At 39.3% G+C, this 20,483-nt stretch overlaps 1 protein-coding gene across 1 annotated transcript in view; it reads right to left on the minus strand.

Moving 5' to 3' along the window:
• The window catches only part of LOC109911006 (NADP-dependent malic enzyme-like), a 372,962-nt gene that overhangs the window by 200,648 nt on the left and 151,831 nt on the right, over positions 1-20,483 (minus strand). Inside the window, exons 4-5 of the mRNA XM_048597435.1 lie at positions 8,308-8,383; positions 6,470-6,631 (exon numbers count right to left, since the gene is read on the minus strand). Coding sequence (XP_048453392.1) covers positions 6,470-6,631; positions 8,308-8,383 — 238 coding nt within the window. The remainder of the gene's footprint in view (positions 1-6,469; positions 6,632-8,307; positions 8,384-20,483) is intronic.

The following is a 20,483-nucleotide window of genomic DNA, read 5'->3' on the forward strand; positions in this document are numbered from 1 at the left end:
TTGCAGTGTTAAAGCCTTCCACAGTGGCTATTCAATTGATGGAGAGGGATTTCAGACCAAGAGAGGGCAAATATTGTGGCAAGTTCCCCCTGACAGTGCATTCAAAATACTTAAAAACACTTCCAAATTGGGTCAGGCGGCTATTTTTCCCTAAAAAAAAGTGTTAGAGACTCAGTGTCTCCATTCAAGAGCTGGCTCCTTGCAAATTCATTATTGTTGCTGTAACCAGCACCCTTTGCTTCGCAAAATTTTCCTTCTAAAATGTTCGAGATATGTCTAGCTAATTATATTTTAAAATCAATATTTTACTACATTTATATTACATTTTTTAACCATAAAGAAATACAACTCTCCTGCTACATATCCCTTAGGAACTCTACTGCATACTTCCTTGTAGCCTGAAAGATAACCACTCACTTTTCATACTTAAGATTTTTTTTAAAATCTAGCTCATTGTATAAATTGAAGTTTGGAGCTTTGAAATGCCAAAGAGAATAGATTAAATCACAATGCTGAAATGTAGAACATGTGCATGTACTATGATCCATATTTCAATACGCCGTTCTTCTGGAGCAGAAACAGCTTTTCATTCAGGTAAATCTAGTGATCAAAAAATCCTATTAACAAGCTATGACATATACAATATAAATACATACAAGCAAAAGAGCAAAATAGCTATTCAAAAGGTAAACAGTCTTGCAGTTATATTGTATTTTTCAAGACCACTGGACGTCAAGGCCAATTTCCAGCCAATGAATTCCTTTTTCGAAATGTTTTCACTGTTGTAATGGGAAAAATGCTGCAGACAACTGCACTCAGCATGCTCCAACAAACAGCAATGTGGAATGCTTTATAAATGAACAATTCCTGAATGCAATATCATTTTACATAAATGTAAGTAACCAAAGGGTAAAATCAACACTTCTTGAAAAAACCTTTCCAACAAAATCCAACACTGACTACAGTAACTGTAAATGAAAGGACAGGAAAAAAAAAAGGGGAGAGAAAAGGAAATTACTGTTTTAATGCTTCCACGCCTATTTCCATGGCATTCATGCATTTCAACAAACTCAGATTACTGTCTGGAAAAAATATAGAAACCAAAGCCATCAATCATTAGTAATCCTGCTTCAAATCACACAACTGTTATAATGTCTGGATTTTTTTTTTTTTTTTTTTTTTTTTTTAAAAGAAAGAAAGTATTGCCTTATTTTACACAGATTTAAAGAACATAGCAGAAGCAGAGCACTCTATTTTTGTCTCAGCTATGTTTAAACGGCTCAGAATGCTGCATGCCACCAGTTACTTAAAGTTTGTTATCCCTTTCAGAATCCCACATTACAAACTGAGTCCAAGTTAGCTAAGGTAGTTATAATCAAAGATAGTAGGAACTGCAGATGCTGGAGAATCTGAGACAACAAGGTGCAGAGCTGGATTAACACAGCAGGCCAAGCAGCATCAGAGGAGCAGGAAGGCTGACGTTTCGGGCCTAGACCCTTCATCAGAAATGATGTTATAATCAACGCTGGCAGCAATTTTCCACAGTATTTTATTCTTAATTTGATAACAAGATCAGTCTCGTTTGGCAAACTGGTAAACAAAGCAATAATTATTTTGATTGCTCCTGTTACACCCACATCAAGTCAAGCCAGCTGTTATGCTTAAACGATAAAGGACTGACAAATGACAACATTTTCTTCTGGTATCTGCACAAGTCATCATGTCTAATGAAAAGAGAAAACTGAAATTATTTAATGACTTGCAATCGGGAATTTATTGCGGAGAAAAATCTGACCTAGATTGATAACAAGCTAGAAAACAACAACTTTTCACTATGGCCAACATTCCTGTATGTCTGCACAATGACACGTTCATACAGGACATACTTTGACCAGTCAATTTACATGAATTGCACTGTTTAACAATGTACCAAGGAGAGGTAGATTCCTCATCTGTGTACAATTACACAAATTTAAAAATATTTAAATAATTGTTTAAAATTGCTCATTAGGCCAGCAGATCCACTGGGATAGTGATGGTTTGTTAACCTCCATCCATTTAGGGAGATGCATAGAATATAATATGGTGCTGTTGCTTGTTTGAACAGTAACTCTACTGTTTACTGGCAGTAAGCATTGAAATTTTAGCTAGCCAACATGTCTTAAAAATAGCCTCAACCTCTTAACAGGAAATGTAATGTTCCATGTTGGCAGTCATGAAGGAAGCAAATCCAGCTTGGGAAACAGCAAATAGTGTGGCACTACGTGGGAGAACACCTTTTTTCTGCTTTTTATCTCATCCCAGACCAAAGCAGTGCAGTGCACAGTACAGTTGGGTCTCGTGCAAGTCGACTTGCAATCTCCCACAATAGAAAAATCAGCAACACGCCAGTCACGGAGGTACATAACATCGCATAGATGTAGAGGAGAGAGCAAAGCACACAGAAGACAACTTCAAAGGGTGAGGAATATTGAATGCTTCGTTGGATAGAGTTGGCTTACACTGCTTATTTTTTAAGTGTATTTTAGGCAGTAAAAACATTGCTGAAGAACACAGTCTGCTCATTCACATTTTTAACGTCATTACAGTTCTCAATACACATGTTGCCCACTGCGCATCAGTGGTGCACCAATGTAATGGGCTCGCTTATGAAGAGCTTTGGGGCCCGACAGCCGCTCACTAGTCTATCATGGTGACTGAAATATTATTCGTACATTGTAACTGTGCAATATAAGGCGTCATGGCTGTTGCTATCAGATATTGGCAAGTGCACTGTACCATATAACAGTTCAATTGCACCTGGAGCTTGGGGAGCCTTTTTCAGTTGGGGGTATCTCTGAATTTCTATACAGTTTCTTCAAAATACTTGAATGTGCTGTCAACGACACCCTGCACTACAATATTGAACCCAGCGAAGCCACGTGCTCAAGCCACCCCGGTTTCCAAACGCAAAAGGGAATACATTGCGCTCTTCTCTTTGGCCACAGTAAAATTATTACCTCCCCTTTCTCACTGTATGCAGTTCATTGTTAGATGTTAGAGATGTCCCCTCTGGCCGAGAAGAATTGATGTCAAGAAAACCATGGTAAAAGTCTTTCTGCCTTTGTTAATGCTGCCTTTCTCCTACTTTGAGGCTGCAGGTGAGGTGGAGCCTCACGACTGGGAGCAAGTGGTCCGAGCAAACCACAAAGTGGAATTACATATTGAACAGATACTAGACTGTAGGAGATTAACAGGGAGCATGAACTGGAGCAGCACGTATGAAAACTACACCGTTAAAGTCAGATCTGTTTTACGTGCTGATTTCACAATCAGCCCTTCATATGTTTTGAGTGTACATTGACAGCATCCATGCTCAGTGAGCGCTGGCTTGTGACCACACATTGATTATGTGCTTCTGATTTTGGACAAGTTGCCAAGAGATCCAATGGCTGAAACTGGATATCTTGAAACAGCAACTAAAACATTGCACTTTTCAGGATTGATTATTCTGGTACATGAACTGTCAATGATTAAATAATGTAATACATGGACTTGAATTGGTTAAGAATACATCAGGCATTACAGATTTCATCAAAACATTTCATATCTATCATTTTTATGGTCAAGGATGCAAAAGCAGTCTTGTTCCTTTAATCACTCATGAGATTTAAGCATCAATGGCTGGGCCAACGTTTATTACCCATCCCAAATTACCCTTGAGAAGGTCATGGTGAGCTGCCTTCTTGAATTTCTGCAGTCTATTTGGTACAGGTACACACACACCGCTGTAAGGGAGGCAGTTCCAGGATTTGCACCCAGCCCACACTGAATGAACAGTGATATATTGTCAAGTCAAAGTTTAAATAAGAAATTGCATGCAGTGGCAGTTCACATATCTGCTGCTCTTATCTTTCTGGACAAGAATGGTCATGGGATTTGAAGGTCATGTCTAAGAGGACTTGGTGAATTTCTGCACTGCATCTTATAGATAGGAGCTGCAGTGTGGATGGTGGAGGGAGTGGATGTGCTACCAGTCAAGCGGGCTGCTTTGTCCTGGATGGTGTCAAGCTTCTTGAGTGTTGTTGGGGCTGCACTCATCCAGGCAAGTGGGGAGTATTCCATCACACTCCTGACTAGTGCTTGGAGGTGATGGACAGGCTTTGGGAAGTCAGGAGGCAAGTTCTTAAAAACTGTCCACATTTGTTTTTAAAAATTTATTCATTAATGGGATGTGGGTGTTGCTGGGCCAGAACTTAATCCAGCCCTGGCTACCGTTGAAAAAGGTGGTGGTGAGCTGTCTTCTCAAGCTGCTGCAATCTTTGTGGTATATGTATACCCACAGGGCTGTTAAGAAGGGAGTTCCAGGATTTTGACTCAGTGACATTATAAGAACAGTGATACAGTTGCAAACCAGGATGGTGCATAGCTTGGAGGGGAAATTCAGATGGTGGCATTCAAATGTATCATTCCAGGCAATAGCGGTCACAGGTTTGTAAGGTACTGCCCTCAGGCGAGATGACGAGTTGCTACAGTGCAACATGTAGATGGTACACATTGCAGCTATATGCTGGAGAGAGTTAAAATTAAAAGGTGTTAGATAGGGTGCCATCAAGCCAACTGCTTTATCCTGGATAGTCTTTTCAGGTAGTCAATGCTAAGAGCATGCTGGCAAGTTGGGGGAGGCAATAGCCTAGTGGTATTAAATCGCTGGACACTTAATCCAGAGACCCAGATGATGTTCTGGGGACCCGGGTTTGAATCCCGCTATGGCAGATGGTGGAATTTGAATTTGAATTCAAATTCAATAAATATCTGGAATTAAGGATCTAATGATGACCATGAATCCATTGTTGATTGTTGGAAAAACCCATTTGGTTCACTGATAGCCTTTAGGGAAGGAAACTGCTATCCTTACCTGGTCTGGCCTACATGAGACTCCAGGCCCACAGCAATGTGGTTGACTCTTAATTGCCCTCTGGGCAAAAGGGATGGGCAATAAATGCTACCTAGCCAGTGATGCCCTCCTTCCCATGAAGGAATTCAAAAAATTTATATTACTAGAAAAATATCCAACCCAAACGTACACCAGAAATAATCTTAGGAGCAGAAAGTACTGATTGTAATCCTGGAGGATCAGAGAGATATTAACTCTTAATAGCATGAAGAGCAAGGTGATTGTGACAGAGTCAGAATTATTCAAATATACGATCTCAGCTCAATTCTCAGAATTCTGCTAGCCTATGTAAATCATCTAAAGATGAGACAGTATTAAAAAATATGTTTAGCTGAAATCAGTCTCATCAAATTCCCACATCCTGACTGACACATTGCTACAATGAACTGGACTATAATGTACTAATAGATTACAGTTTTAGACATCTCAATATCTCAAAGGCTTAAAACATTGAAGCAATCAATTAAAGAGCTGCAGATAAGATAGCAATGGAATTGCCACTTCAGTTCTATTTTCATTTGCATCCAAACACGAGCTAGACTTTAATCTCCTACTCTGAGGCAGAGAAAAGCAGAGTATTCAACATCCAGACGCAATGAGAGCAGCTCTCCAGCCTCAACCTACTATCATGAAGAATGAGGGGGGAAAAAATATTGGACTAGATTGCCAATTCTTTTAGGCCCTTGAATTGGCAATGCTTTACATAGTAACAGAAGGATTTTTTTTTTTTTTTTTTTTTTTTTTTTTAAAATTTGCCCATCTGGCACCATCTTCTGTTCATGGGGTCTTTCCACTTCAGCATGGGCTGGCATGCTGAGCTCCCAGTTAGACCAACACTACAACCTTACTTCCATCCCTCAATTACACCAGCATCTGGGACCTGGAGTGTAAATTTCTTACCTGCACTTTGATCTCTCCTATACTCAATTTTTCCATGTTCTTGCCGAGCTCCTATTTTTCGTACTAACATTACAACATTCAACCACCTACGTTCTATTAATTTTTGCTCAACTATTATCTTGTTCTCCAACTATGGTAACCTGTTCTCCAGCACACGCAATTTAAAATTTAAACCCTTTCCATTGCCTCATCACATCCCAGTTCTGCAGCTCCTCTAGCTGATCAGTCCTTCATAATAAGCCAAAAGATTGCAGGTTATGTACTCGGTTTCCTTGGCTCATCTCTATAGCCAGTGCAATCTCCACACTGATACAAACACCTCTTTCAGTTGGACTTCGTAGCAGAGCAGCGATCACTATCTGATAATTCAGTGCACAATGTTAAACTGTGTGTTCAGCCAAGTCTAAATCTACATGCTAGAGAATGTTGTTTGAAAAAAGCATTGCCTCAGGAAAGCTATATTGCTGGAAGCTTTGCACATAAAAATGGCATCATTACAATTTGATAAACATTGCACAACAAATCAAATATTGCACTTCGATAATCTTAAACTAATGCATGGATTCCACTGATGATAAAACCAAAGTTAGGCAATATACTGTTGTAAAACTGTAACATAGATCAATTTTTTACCTCATTATCAGTGCCAACGTCGAGCATCACTGGTAAGCAATGTTGGGGATTCATTCCAACGCATGCTGTGTAGAGTGCTAGCTTACCCACTGGAATGCCCATTCCATAACTCCCAAGGTCTCCAAGACCTAAGATACGTTCTCCATCTGTGATGACAATAGCCTTAAGAAATGGCAAAAAAAAAGAGATTTAGACACAAAAGCAAGATTTACACTATGATAGCAGCAGAATCATTCATCAACACAGTTAAGAGACAACCCAAATTCCTATTCGCAAACTTAGAATGGAGAGTGGAAGTTAGAAGCAATGCATGTCGCTGCTGTTCATCCTATATTGGCTTTGAAGAATGTTTCTAGAAATCAGATATTTAGCAACCTAGCCATACAGTTAGCTGGTGGTGTTTTGGCTATTGGTCTTTAGAAGATTGATTAGGAAAGAGAGAAAAATATACAAGCACAGAAATTTTGCAAGGGGTTTCAACATAACTGGCAACAGAATCCATTGGTCTTGGATCAAGGTAGTTGCTTCCCTTATAATTCTAGTGGTGACCTATGGTGTCAGAAGAACTGAGAGCATTCCAGGGCAATGCCTGGGTGAGGCATTGGGAGTTTATTTCACAATTCTGCTCAGTTTTAGTTAATAACTCAAGTTAAAAATTGAGGTTTTTTGTTTAATTTGCAAATGGGAGGTGTTGAACCGTGTGGTTCAATTCCTCTGATGCCCATCTATGCAGTTCGCACAAACTTATGGATAAAGTGCTCATTTTACTCAAATATAAACAATGTATTTGAAGACAGAAAAGCACTCAAAAAATAGCTATAATCACAGGATTTGTCACTATTACACACAACCAATTTTACATCTCTTCCCTCCCATCGTTCCTGTTAACTCATGCTAGACTACAGGAGTCAGCAGCCCTGGATTATCACACCTTAATGACTATGTAGGCTCGCGCAAAAGTCAACAAGATTTAGCAGGCTTATAGACTCATGCGCCTGTTTCACTTAGCCCAACCTTAACCTTTCGCAAACAAATTTTAAAAGGAAATTGTCCATGGGATGTGGGTGTCATAGGCTGGATCAGCAGTTGGTGCTCATCCCCAATTGCCCTGGACAAGGTGGTGAGCTGCCTTTTTGAACCACCACGGTCTTCATGGTACAAGGACACTCAATGTTCCATTTGGAAAGGAGTTCTAGGTTTTTGAGTCAGTGACAGTGATATAGGAAACGGCGATATAGTTCCAAATCAGTGTGGCATGGAGGGGGAACATAAACTCGCTGCCCTTGACCTTCCAGCTGGCTACGGTCATTGTTTGGAAGATGCTGTCAGAGAAGCCTTGGTGTCACTGCATTGTCGTGTAGATGGTACACATAGCTGCTACTGAGTATCAGTGGTGCAGGAGACGAAAGGCCACTAGAATGAGATCAAGAGTGGGAATCCTGAATGAGATCTTTTACGTACAGAAGACAGATTGACTCTACTGTCAGCTGTCTTCATTTTGGCATTGATAGAGGAGTGAGCTCAGGCAAGAAGATCAAACAAATAGATATTATTAGTCTCATCATTCCAGAAAATGTACCTGTCTTATACTACTCTTCTCAATTTTGTAATTTCTCACCAGCTAAACTGTACCAAAGCACAGAAAGGAGATCTAGTATCTCTCAACCAGGGCCAAATGAACAGATGAGTCACACCCCTGTGTGAATTTGGAGTTCATGTATTAACAGCTGTGACTTGTGGACAGTTTGGGGCCTTGTGTGAAATGTCCTCTGGCAACCAACAAAAAGAAAAGCCAAAAGACACAAGATTTCAGTAAATACACAGCAACTCCAACATACCCGAATATCATTCTCCAGCCAGGACTTCAGAAGTGTAGCAATATGTCCACGGTCATGGATCGTAATAAAAAGACCCCTGAGAGAGATTAGAAATTGTCTTGTTATATGGTTTTCATTAAAAGTGTCTCACAACTTAACAAGCAAAACTCCAAAGGTGGGCGAGGTTAATCCCTAGAGATAGGAACCACCGCTACTCTGAATTCGTACACCATGTATACAGGAATTCTGCCAAGCCAAATCAAAATTATTGTTAATCATTATATATAGCAGGTCCAAAACTACCAATAACATAAATTAACCACAGTGCTTTCCAATGGCAACATACATGAATGCCCCAAATTATACATTGTACTTTACTATATAAAGTCAGACAACTTTGCAAGACTTTTTTTTTTTTAAAAAAAGGCAAATCCAAATAATTAGTCAAAGTAACTTGTTTTTCTAATCAACAAAGGCTTTCAAACCTGGCTATCCCAATAAAACTTGTGCACAGATCACAAAGCCATTAGGATACCATAGTCCGAGCTGTCTCTGTGCCAAGCACAACTAGATAACAAGGTTCAATTTAATTTGTAATTTCTATTAATACGTTCCAAACCAGTGTCTGGTATTTGTTTAAGAGAAACAAGCGTTGATTGCATTGAACTATGAAAACATGCCAATTCAATATGCAGTGCCATGTAATTAGTTGCTTCAGGGCCCACGCACCATTCATATTCACTTGCATGTATTTTTCTTGAGCAGAGGTGGATTAACTATGGTAGAAAGATGCATTTGTTGTCAGCTTTAGAAAGTCATGGCAGCCTTCAAAAACAAACCTTCACCAGTAAATGAACTCATGAAGCATCAGACAAAGAAAGCTGGCTCTATATCATGATTCTGCAATTTCACTGTGGGGTGCCATGTGAACTGAGTAGTCAGGGAGCATATTTAAACCATAGCATCCATTTAGAGGAAGACAAACACACTGCAACAGAAAATTGCTTTAACAAGTATTAAAGATTCACATATTTATATCATTTTACAATTACCAGTACTTTACCACTAAAATAAACAAAATTTCACCACTCAATTCAGTCTTCTGGGGGACTCATTTAGTGGTGGCGCTACGTATACCAAGTACAATGAATGACTAAAAGGTGACACTAAATTTCTTCATTCTTTTGTAGGCAGCTTGGCACACCTGTCTTTATTTACTGCCCAGTGATTGTAAATGTATCCAGGTAGACATTTTGTATGACTCAAGTCAGATAAAGTTGCCCAATTGATTTATTTCTGGACTTAGTCTGGAGTTTGGAGTTCACAAGGCTAAATCCAAGCTCAGTCAGCACTTCATTCCTGGAATGTTGCACAATGTCAAAAAGAATGCACATTTCACAAAACTGGTCATCTTTGAGAGGCAAAATTCAGCAAATCACGATGGCTGAATAGAATTCACCTGGACTATTTCCACAACCACAAGTTTGAAATCAATATTGTTCATATATATTTGTGCCCACACTTCCATAGTTTGGTATAAGAGTGCAATATTTCAACACCAATTACACCACACTTATGGATTTGGAAAAGAATCAGTCGTCTTGGTGACTGCATCCTGATCAAATGCATGCCACTTTAAATTCCTCTTCTGGAAATCTGCTTTTCAGGTGGTTACCCAGCAGTTAAATAGATTGAAGGATTGCAGCAGTGTCAACATCACTGTCTGCTCCAGACAGAATCTGACCTACTTCACTCCAATAACACAGATACTGAATTGTCAGTTTTTTCATCTTGGCCTTTGCAAGTGGCATAGTTTTAATTGTTGTCAAACAGCTTCTCAAAGAATTGCCACAGTAATACCATTTCACATGGAACATCATTCAGAGAGTTATCAATGCAAAAATATTATGATTGTGAGCATTTTCAGACCATGTGTGTTTATTAGGGCATTATATTTATTCATTTGTTCTTTGCAATACTTGATCAAGACATTGCAGGGTCACATTTTGCAAAGTGGCTTGACAACCATCTCACTACATTCAGAGATCAAACTGCCACTGCATCGTACTGACATTAGAAAAATCTTTTAACTTGCCCTTTCTTAACAGGTGAGCTGAACTTTGTATAAACTGTTTTTAGAAGCATTGCAATATCGTTCATAATTGAGACCTGCTTCCATGTATATATTCCAAAATCATCTCAGAAGTACACAGTGCTATTTCAACAAATGTTTGAATTCACTTTACAACACTGTTGCTATGCTATTTTCTTTTTCAAACATAACAGTAGTGGTGTGCGATGCTAGCATCATCTCAATGTCAAGACCACAACATAAAATTGCTCGATTGGTGTTACAATGTCATAGGCAGTCACTGTCAAAAAAGGTGAATCTTGTAAATAATTTCAGTTTTTTGAAATTTGATATACAAAATGTTTTTTTTAAATGACTACTTTCATTTACTATCAACATGAAGGTAAAGTCAATACAGTCTTACCACACCACAGGGCTGATCTCTCTTTAGAGAGACCACTGATGGTGGCTCAACCTCAGGGTCACCACACCTCAGGCAAGGGGAGCAGTGGAGAAAAAGTCCTTTGTTGCAACCTCAGCCAAAAGGTGTGGCTATGAACATGCGACTGGTGTAATTTAATCAGGATCAGTTTCTACATGATAAAGTCAATACACGCCACAAATTAAAGGGTGTAAATTTCACTGCATCAGTTCTCAGTAATTGCTCTATACTTATCCATATGATCATGAACGTCTTGCATAGAGAAAATTGACACATTCATCTTTACGGCAAGCTCAACATGATCAATGAAAAGTTTCACCATACTGGGATTGATCTTTTTGAGCTGTTTGCTCCATCCCTATCTCAGTAAAATTTCAACTTTGTTGTAGTTTTGTAACATTTTGCTTCAAACGCCACCTTAGGAAGTCCAATTTCCAACCTAACCATCTTTTCTCTAGTGCTGAACTCAGCTCCAAGTCTTTCTTTAAAAGTAAAGAGTGCAGAGGGTATCATCAGTTTCATAAGTGAATAGCCCAATTCTTACCTTCTGTTTGTGTTGAAGATGGCATTTGTTTCAAAAAAGCCTTTTTTGAATGTGCACAGAAACATAGGAACAAGGAGTAGACCAGTCAGCAGATGAAGCCTGCCCCATTATTCAACATGATCATGGCTGACTGAACACTTCAACACATCTTACTCACCTCATTGCATAACGCTGTATGCCACTGGTAATCAGAAATTTATCTATCTCTGCCTTAAGCACAGTCAAAGGCAGAGCTTCCAAAGTCCTCCGAGGGTTCACAACGCTTCACGTAAAAATTGTTCTCTCATCGGTCCTAAATGACATCCCCATTATTTTAATATTGGCCGGTCGTTGTAGACTCCTCAACCAGGGGAAACACCTTACTTGTGCCTACCCTGTCTATCCCTTCAAATATTCTAAGTATTAAATATTTCAATGCAATGAAGATCTTCATCTTCAAAACTTGAGAATGCATACCCAGTTTACTCAATCTTAACTCCTAGGTCAGTCCCACCATGCCAGAAACAAGCCTGGTGAACCTTCATTGCACGCTGATAAAGGAGACCAAAACTACACACAGCATTCCAGATGTGTTCTAACCAAGATCCTATAACGCTGTAGCAAAATTTTTACTACTCCCATTACTCAAATCCTCCAACATTCCATTAACCATCCTAACAGCTTGCTATAGCTGCACGTTAGCTTTCAGTGACTTATTGACAAGGTCAAATTTCCTTCGTACAGCTTCACTTTTCAATGTCTTCTCGTTTAAGAAATCTGCACACCTCTTCCTCCTACCAAAAAGTGGATAACCTCAGTGTTCCACATATTCCATCTGCGATGTTTCTGTCCATTCACCAAATCTGTCCATATCCTCCTGAAGCTGCTTTACAGCTTCCTCACAGCCCAGACTCCTGCTTCATCCGCAAATTTGGAAATAATACTGTTTGCCACCTCCAAATCATTGGTGATATGCTGTGAACAACGGGGTACGAGGTACTGATGTTTGCAGTACCTCATTAGTCAGCCTGCCAACACAAGAGTTACCTGTTCACTCCTACTCTTGGCTTTCTGTCTGTTAGCCAATCAATAATCCCACCAAGCGCATTACTTCCTATCCCATGTGCTTTCCTTTATCTAACCAGGATTTCCTGTCAGGGCTTTATGATAAGCTTTCTGAAAAAGGATGATAAAAGGAGAACTGCCGCACAATGTTGTTAGTAACAACTTTGGAAAAAAACTCCAACCATTCACAAATCCATGCTGACTACGCCCAATCAGATCATTATCAACCAGGTGTATTTATCCCATCCTTTATAGTAGATTCTAGCACTTCCCTGATTCCTGACTATTACTTTCCCTAACCTGAAGTTCCCGGTTTTATCTTTCATTCTCCTCTTAAACAGTGGGGTGACATTTGCTACCTTCCACAGGATTTCTTTTCTATGCAGCTTTCAGACTCCTTTGGTTTTCTTCTGTACATCTTTTTCTAGATATTTTTAAACTTATGAAAAAAATGTAACTTGCTACTGTCATTACATACTTCTGAAGTGACTTTTTTTTTTTTAAAAAAGTCACATGGGACAGGAGCGTCACTGGCTGGCCAGGGTTTATTGCCCAATCCCTCTTTGCCCTTGAAAAGGTGGTGGTGTGCTGTCTCCTTGAACCACTGCAGTCAATATGCTGAAAGTTGATCCACAATTCCCTTAGCAAGGGATTTCAAGGATTTTACCCAGCAGTGAAGGAATGGCGATGTATCGATATTTCCATTTCAGAATGCTGAGGGGCTTGTAGAGCACCTTGCAGGTGATTAGTCTCTCACTTATCGGTTTTTCCTTTTGAGATGGAAGTGGTTGTGGGTTTGAAAGGTGCTGTTTCAGGAACTTTGGTGAATTTCTACAATGTATCTTGTGCAATAGTACACACTGATGCAACTGAAATGATTTTTTGTGGGGGGGGGGGGGTGGTGTGGGAGTGAATGCTTGCTTGTGGATGTGACGTCATTCAAGCAGGCCACTGTGTCCTGGACAGTGTCATGCTTGAGCTGCAGAGTTCCATCTAACTCTTGACTTGTGCCTTGTAGATGGAGGTCAGGCTTTGGGGAGCCAGGAGGTGAGTTAGTTACTGTAGTATTCCTACCCTCTGACCTGCTCCTGTAGTCTCTGTACTTATATGGCAAGTCCAGTTGAGTTTCTGGTCAATGGTAACCCGCAGGATGTTGATAGTGGGGGATTCAGTGGTGGTAACATCATTGAATGTCAAGTTTTGCTGGGGTTTTTGTACAGGTTCTGTCTCTTTAATCCTCTAAATATAAAGACAAGCATTCTTTTGGCCTTTGATTTTCTTTTTTCTGTAACTTTGACCTCCACTGTTGAGTTTTTCACCACTTAGAAGGTAGGCTGTTGATCCTTTTCAGATTGCAAGTGGATAATCTCACCTTTGCTTACTTTGAAACTGATTCATCAGTTTTGTCCACTCACTTATCTAGCAATAATCCTTTGCGTGGGTGCTATGAAATTTCACAGCTTCCAATACAGACAAATTTGTGTCATCAGTAAACAGGCATATGGCCATCTGAACTATTTATAAATGTAATAAATAGTTGAATTCCAACACAACCTTGTGGGACACTACTAGTCATATTCTGTCAATTAAAGTAACAGTTCAAGATCACTACTCTGTCACACTATTCTAATAATTTACCTTCAATTCCATGACCTTCAACTTTACCTTGTTGCTTCTTATAAGGATCTTTATAGAATGCCTTCTGGAGGCCATATAAATAACACCCATAAACATTGCATTGTCCATTTCTTTGTTCAACACGTTAAAAAAAAGTGTCAGGTTTGTTAGGCACAATCTATCCTTTGCGCCCATGCTGATGCTCTCTGATCAGCTGAAAATTAACAAGATGCTCAGTCATCTTATTTTTAATTACAGACTATAACTATTGGCCAATAAAAAGTTTTGATTAATTGTTCTGTAATTCCACATTTTCTTCTATTGGCTTGAACAGCAGAGCAAATCCATACCTTTTCAATATAAAGAATAGGGAGAACTTTGGAAAATTATATAGTTAGCGTCCTCATCTATGCCCTTTGAAACTTTTGTCTCGATGGATTAAAAGCTGTAACTAAAGAAAACTTGCTTCAACAAATATTATACGTTTAGAAAATTGTTAATTTTACATAGAATGGATATACTGAACACAGCAATCACAATTTGACTGAGCCAGAAAGAATTGGACATAAATCCATTTGTCACTCTGCAGCAAATACCATTTAATGTTACATTGGGCTACAAAGTACTCGGTGATAATATGATCTGAATAGCTTGGCAATTAAAATGAAAAAAACTGGTCTTTTTGCAGTCAGCTTGGCTTTGGGTGAAGATACAGGCATAATGACATTTGAACTTTTGAAAAATTATGTACCTAGTTTGAACTCAAGTGAAAACAACTATAAAACAGAATAAAAATACACAAATGAAGAAACACATTTGTTCTGGGTGGATTGTTGTTTTTTGGTCTATGGGGTTTTAATAAGGGGCTTGTGATTTATGAGTAGAGTGTACAATGTTGCCAGTAAAGAAACCTTGTGATCTTCTAAAAAGCTTAAATATTGGAGTCATATGATAAATAAAAACAATCCATAAATTACTTACTCTTCTGATTGTTTCCTTACTGTGCCTTGCCACTTGTAACACTCATTGCTAACTAAAAATAACCCTCCCTTTCAATCATACTCCACCTTCCCAGTCAAACTATTTTTTTTCCCACCAGACTGGAAATCCATCACATTCTCTTATGGTAAAAAAATTCCCTACCCACTTCAGCACTCAAATGTAAGTTACCTGCTGAATGCCAAACCATCCATTAGTCATAAGGTGTATACTCGAATTATATTTTAGGACTCAGCACAAAGTCTAGGCTGCTAGTCTATTTCAAATTGTTGGAGGTAAAGGTAAATCCTTTTAGACTTGATATCAAGCCTAGGCCTTGTCTTGTACTCCTGTTCAGCCAGACACGTCTCATTTACCAGAGCAGATCAGGAGGCCTCCCACATGTCCTGATCAATGATTACTTGGGTTCACCTGGTTTCTGGTATCTTGTTGTGCACATTTGCTCTGAGATGCAAGAGTAGTTCTGGTCAAGATTTAAACATTACATTTGAGGAGCTGTTCCAGTTGCTATGCATTCTACCAAACTGTAACTGACGCTAACTCCAAGGCACAGAAGCAGCTTGTCCATGGCTTAGTTCTGATCAACTCAATTTATTGTATCCTCCACCACTGTTATTGCCCGAGACTTCCTTGTGCATACTAAAAATCTACCTACTCAAATTTAAATCATCTTTTATTAGCTAGTTCAGATTGCACTACTGGTTTAAAATTGTCTTCAGATAAAAGTGGAATGATTAAGACTGTTAACTAAACCTTAACAAAACAAATCAGTCTGCCCACAATCTGCCATAACACAACGGTAAGGCTGTTACATTTCTTAATACTGATGAAGGGACAAAATAATTTAAAATATGTTCTTATTCTACACTGCAGGACAGTGAGAAAATGGTCAATTTCTTCTTGCAAATTATTTGTATACTTAAGTTTTAAAAATCTATTAATGTTAGTCTTCATTTTAAGAAATTCAATTTTTAGTCCCTGTTTTAATCCTGACAAATACTAACTTCAGCTTCATTGTGGTTCTTTTGAATTCCTCTAAAGCAGGGTGAAGAGAATTTTGCTCTTGTCCTTCTTGTAATGTCACCTTTTATGTCTGAACAATCTTGCTTTGCCATTTAAAACTCTAGGTGTGCGATGCTGGAGTTTACTCCAAACCAGGATTTGTGGCAAAACAAGAAAAGCTAAATTAGCCACAGTGATAGTGGGTTGCAGTCTACACAACAGGAGGGAAACAGCATCACCTCTATGAAAACACCTCACTTAAATCTGGTAGCTGTGCTAGGCCTGAGTATCTACAGCATTAAAGGCAGCTTCCCTCCAAGTTCTTCCACTGTGGCTGAAGGCTGAAGAAAGAAAAAGAGGGGGAAAAAAAACATACTTGTCCTCGGACAGCAATTTTTCTTCCACAGATGCATCAGTCCATAAAAGTATCAGTCAGAAGAACCATTGCAGTCCTTGCAGAGACCAAACTCTTGTCTTGACACATTTTGAACTCATTCACAGGTTGTGGGCATTGTGGCTGGGCCAGTATTTATGACCCATCCTTAATTGCTACTTCAAAATGATTGGCTTGCTAGGGCTGTTTCAGATGGCAGCTGAGAATCAAGCCGTTTGCTCTGGGTCTCTTTTTGTGGAAGTCTGACCAGGTAAGGATGTCAGATTTCTTTCCCTAAAAGGACATAAGTGAACCAGATGTGTGTTTACAACAGAAGACAACGGTTGTGGTCACCATTAGGTTAGGTATTGTGTATCCTGTAGTATATGGGATATACTTTGAACAGATCTAGCAACTTAGACTACACATCCATAATGTGCTTTGGGCCATCAGCAACAGCTAAATTGCACCCCATTCTACAAATTCGTGGTGTTGCATATCCCCCTATGTACCAGTCCCATCAAGGCAGGGGATCAACCCTGGCTCAAAGGAGAGTGCAGGAGGACATGCCAGGAGCAGCACCAGGCATACCTAAAAAGAGGTGGCAACCTGGTGAAGCTACCAAACAGGACTACTTGCATGCCAAACAGCATAAGCAGCAAGTGATAGACAGAATTAAGTGATTAATTTAAGCAACCAAGTCATCAACTCTTGTCTCTGCAGCCCTGCTACATCCAGTCATGAATGATGGTGGACAATTAACACACTGTAGGATGAGGCTTCAAATATCCCCATCCTCAATAATGGGAGAGCCCAGCACAGCACAACAAAAGATAAGACTGAAGCATCTGCGACAATTTTTAGCCACAGAGGTGCCCATCATCACAGATGGCAGTCTTCAGCCAATTCTGTCCACAAGATATCAAGGGACAGCTGGAGGCAATGGATACTGCAAATGCTATAGACTCTGACAACATTAGTCATAATACTGAGGACTTATGCTCGAGAACTTGCTGCTATGCAATCAAAGCTGTTCCAGTACAGCTACAACACTGGCATCTCTGGCCCAGGTACGTCCTCTACACAAAGAACAACAAATCCAACCTGCCCAGGTACCACCCCATCAGTTTACTTCAATCAGTGAAGTGATGGAAGGTGTCATCAACAGTGCTATCAAACAGCACCAACTCAGCAATAACCTGCTCAGCTCCTGATCTCGCTACAGCCTTCGTTCAAACATGGGCAAAAGATCTGAATTTCAGAGGTGTCTAGGGGAGGTTTATCCTTAACACCAAGGCTGTATTTAACAGAATATGGCATCACAGGAGTTCCAGCAAGACCAAAAATCAGTGGTAAATTGGGCAGGGGGAGGAAAAAGCCTCCACAGGTTGGAGCCACACCCTGGCAGATAGGTAGATGGTTGCTGTTGTTGTAGATTAGTTGTCTCAGCTCTAGGACATCTCTGCAGCAGTTTGCTAGGGTAGTGTCCTTTCTTCCCTCCAGCTTCTAACTCTCCTGAATTAAGTTGCTCATCCAAAGTTAAGCTGCTGCTAATCAAAAGGATCAGAAATAAAAACAATGCTCAAAATGCAGGTCTACCAGCACCTGGCTGATGACAGTGTTTCTGTTTTTTCCAGAAACAGAGTCCTGGCAGAGTTAGTAACTTGAAATGTTAACTCTTCCACTTTCCACAGACTCTGCCAGACCTGCTGAGAATTTCTAACGTTTTGTGTTTTTATATTCTTGCCTCCGATGTTGTTGAATGTCTACTGAAGTTTTCATTTTAGTGTTTTATCTAAAATGTTGCATCCAGAAAAGTTGCAAGCCACACTCCTACATACAAATTATTGGCTGATTATTCATGCAATAAAGGAAGTGATAGCTAGTTTTGGCTGATTCTCTAAACGTCTGGTATGATTTAATTATGTTGCAGTTACAATATCTTGTAGTATTTTTATACTTATATTTTTATGGTTATAGGTTTTAACAAACGTTATCATGGATTTCCCAGTTTTTTTGTCAACTGTGTAATCATCCACGCATAACTTTGCGCAAAGATCAAAAGAAAAATACAAATAGAAATTTTATTCTTGATGGTAACTCCAGAATGCTGGAACTTGCATCAACCAACTTCAGTTTCTGGAATTATAATAAAATTAGAAATCCTTAATTATGTGAACACAGGAACTTGGAAATTTAAGCAGGAGTAGGCCATTAATTCCGTTCTGCAATTCTAGATCGTAGCTGATTATCTACCTCTGCGCCATCTCCCCTCTAATCTTCCTATCCCTTGACACCATTAATATCAAGAAATTTATTAATTTGTTTTTTACCTGCACAGTGATTTAAGCCTTCAGTCCTTTGACTAGAGAATTCCCAAAATTTACCACCTTCAGTCTTAAGTGACCTACCACTTATTCTGGGACTCTCAAATCTAGCCTGTAGAAACATCCTTACTGTGTTGACCTTGCCATACAATAATTCTGCACTACAATAATTCTGTAAATTTCAAAGCAATTACCTCTCATTCTTCAAAATTTGAGCAAATACAGGACCAGTTTCTCCAATCTCAAAGCAGTTTCACCCTCCCAGGGATTAGTCTCCATTGCATTTCATCTCTAGCACGGCACATCCTTCCTTACATAAGGAGACCAAAGCTGTACACCAATACTCTATAAAACCTATACACAACATCTTTACTCCTGCATTTAAATCTCCTAGTAAGGCATGCCAACATTCCATCTGTCTTCCTAATCGCTTGCTACACCTGGATGCTAACTTTTAGTGACTCATTAACAAGGACATCCAGTTCTCTTCAGACATCAACACTCCCCACCCTCTTTCACTTTTTAAAAGAGATGCTTTGCATTTCTGTTTTCTCCCTACCAAAGTGGATAACCTCTCACTTATTCACGCTATATTCCATCTGTGGCTGTCTTGCCGATTTAGCTTGTTCAAGTCCTTGAAGCCATCTTTTATCCTCCTTACTGCTTACCTATTGTTGTCATTAACAAGTTTTTGGATGTTTTATTTGGTCTCCACATCCAAAACATTGGTAGGTATTGTGATTAACTGGAGCCAAAGCACTGATCCTTGCAGTATCTCACTGCCAGAGCACGCTGTTATCAGTTAGTTATACCATTATACATTAAAGGAGAATGAAGAATGCTGTATTTTGCAGAGCTGTAAAATATTGTGCAATTAAGACTGACATTTCTTTGGGCAGAATTCTATTTCTCAATTTGTGCCATGAGGAATGGTGCTCTGTACTGACACTGAGGAATTAAAACAAAACTAGAAACCCGATGATTTGTGCTAAAAGTCAAGTTGGCCCACTAATAAAAGGTTTTGTTAATTCATCATGCACTACCCTAAAGGGTAGTTTCGATTTTCAAACTGCAGAAACTGTTGGAGTTAATAATACATTATCACCTGTCATTTTTCAGAGTACAATTTGTATTTCTTTACAGAAGTTAATACATCATTTGACATCTGTTGTGTTGTTTGAATAATTTGATGACGAATACAGTGGGCAGAATTTTCTCATTTTCACCTGGTGCTTTGTGAGCAATGGGTATCTTGCTTAGGGAGAATCATGCAGCAGGAGGCGCACAACTTCTTGGCACTGCCGAGAGCTTCCAGCATTCCCACTGCTTATGGCATATTTGAAATCCAGTTGCATACCCCTTCAGACTCCACAAACCAGGAATAACCCCTCGTGCTGTGGTCTTTGATCACCATCATTGGAGTCCTGGTCCAGAAGCAACTTGTACTGTTGCAGATTTGAACTACAGTAAGATCCAAAAGTTATGATCCATGGTGCTGCTGACACGTGACTGCCCATGTAATTCAGCTTTCTCAATCTTAAAAACACTTCTGTAAAGGAATACTTACGTAAAATAATGTTTTGATATTCCTATTTTGCTACTTTATTCTGACAAAAAAAGTTACATTTGCTAATAATTGAGTATTTACTCTCGAGTAGTGAATGTATGGACACAGATGCTTGTAATTATGCAAAGGACACCTAAAAACGGCTAGCAAAGTGAAAACTGTCAATAATACTTGTTCACCAGAATTGCAGAAGATTCTTTGAAACTCCTTT

The sequence above is a fragment of the Rhincodon typus genome, chromosome 5 (genome assembly GCF_021869965.1).
Source record: "Rhincodon typus isolate 14 chromosome 5, sRhiTyp1.1, whole genome shotgun sequence".
Taxonomy (NCBI): Eukaryota; Metazoa; Chordata; class Chondrichthyes; order Orectolobiformes; family Rhincodontidae; genus Rhincodon; species Rhincodon typus.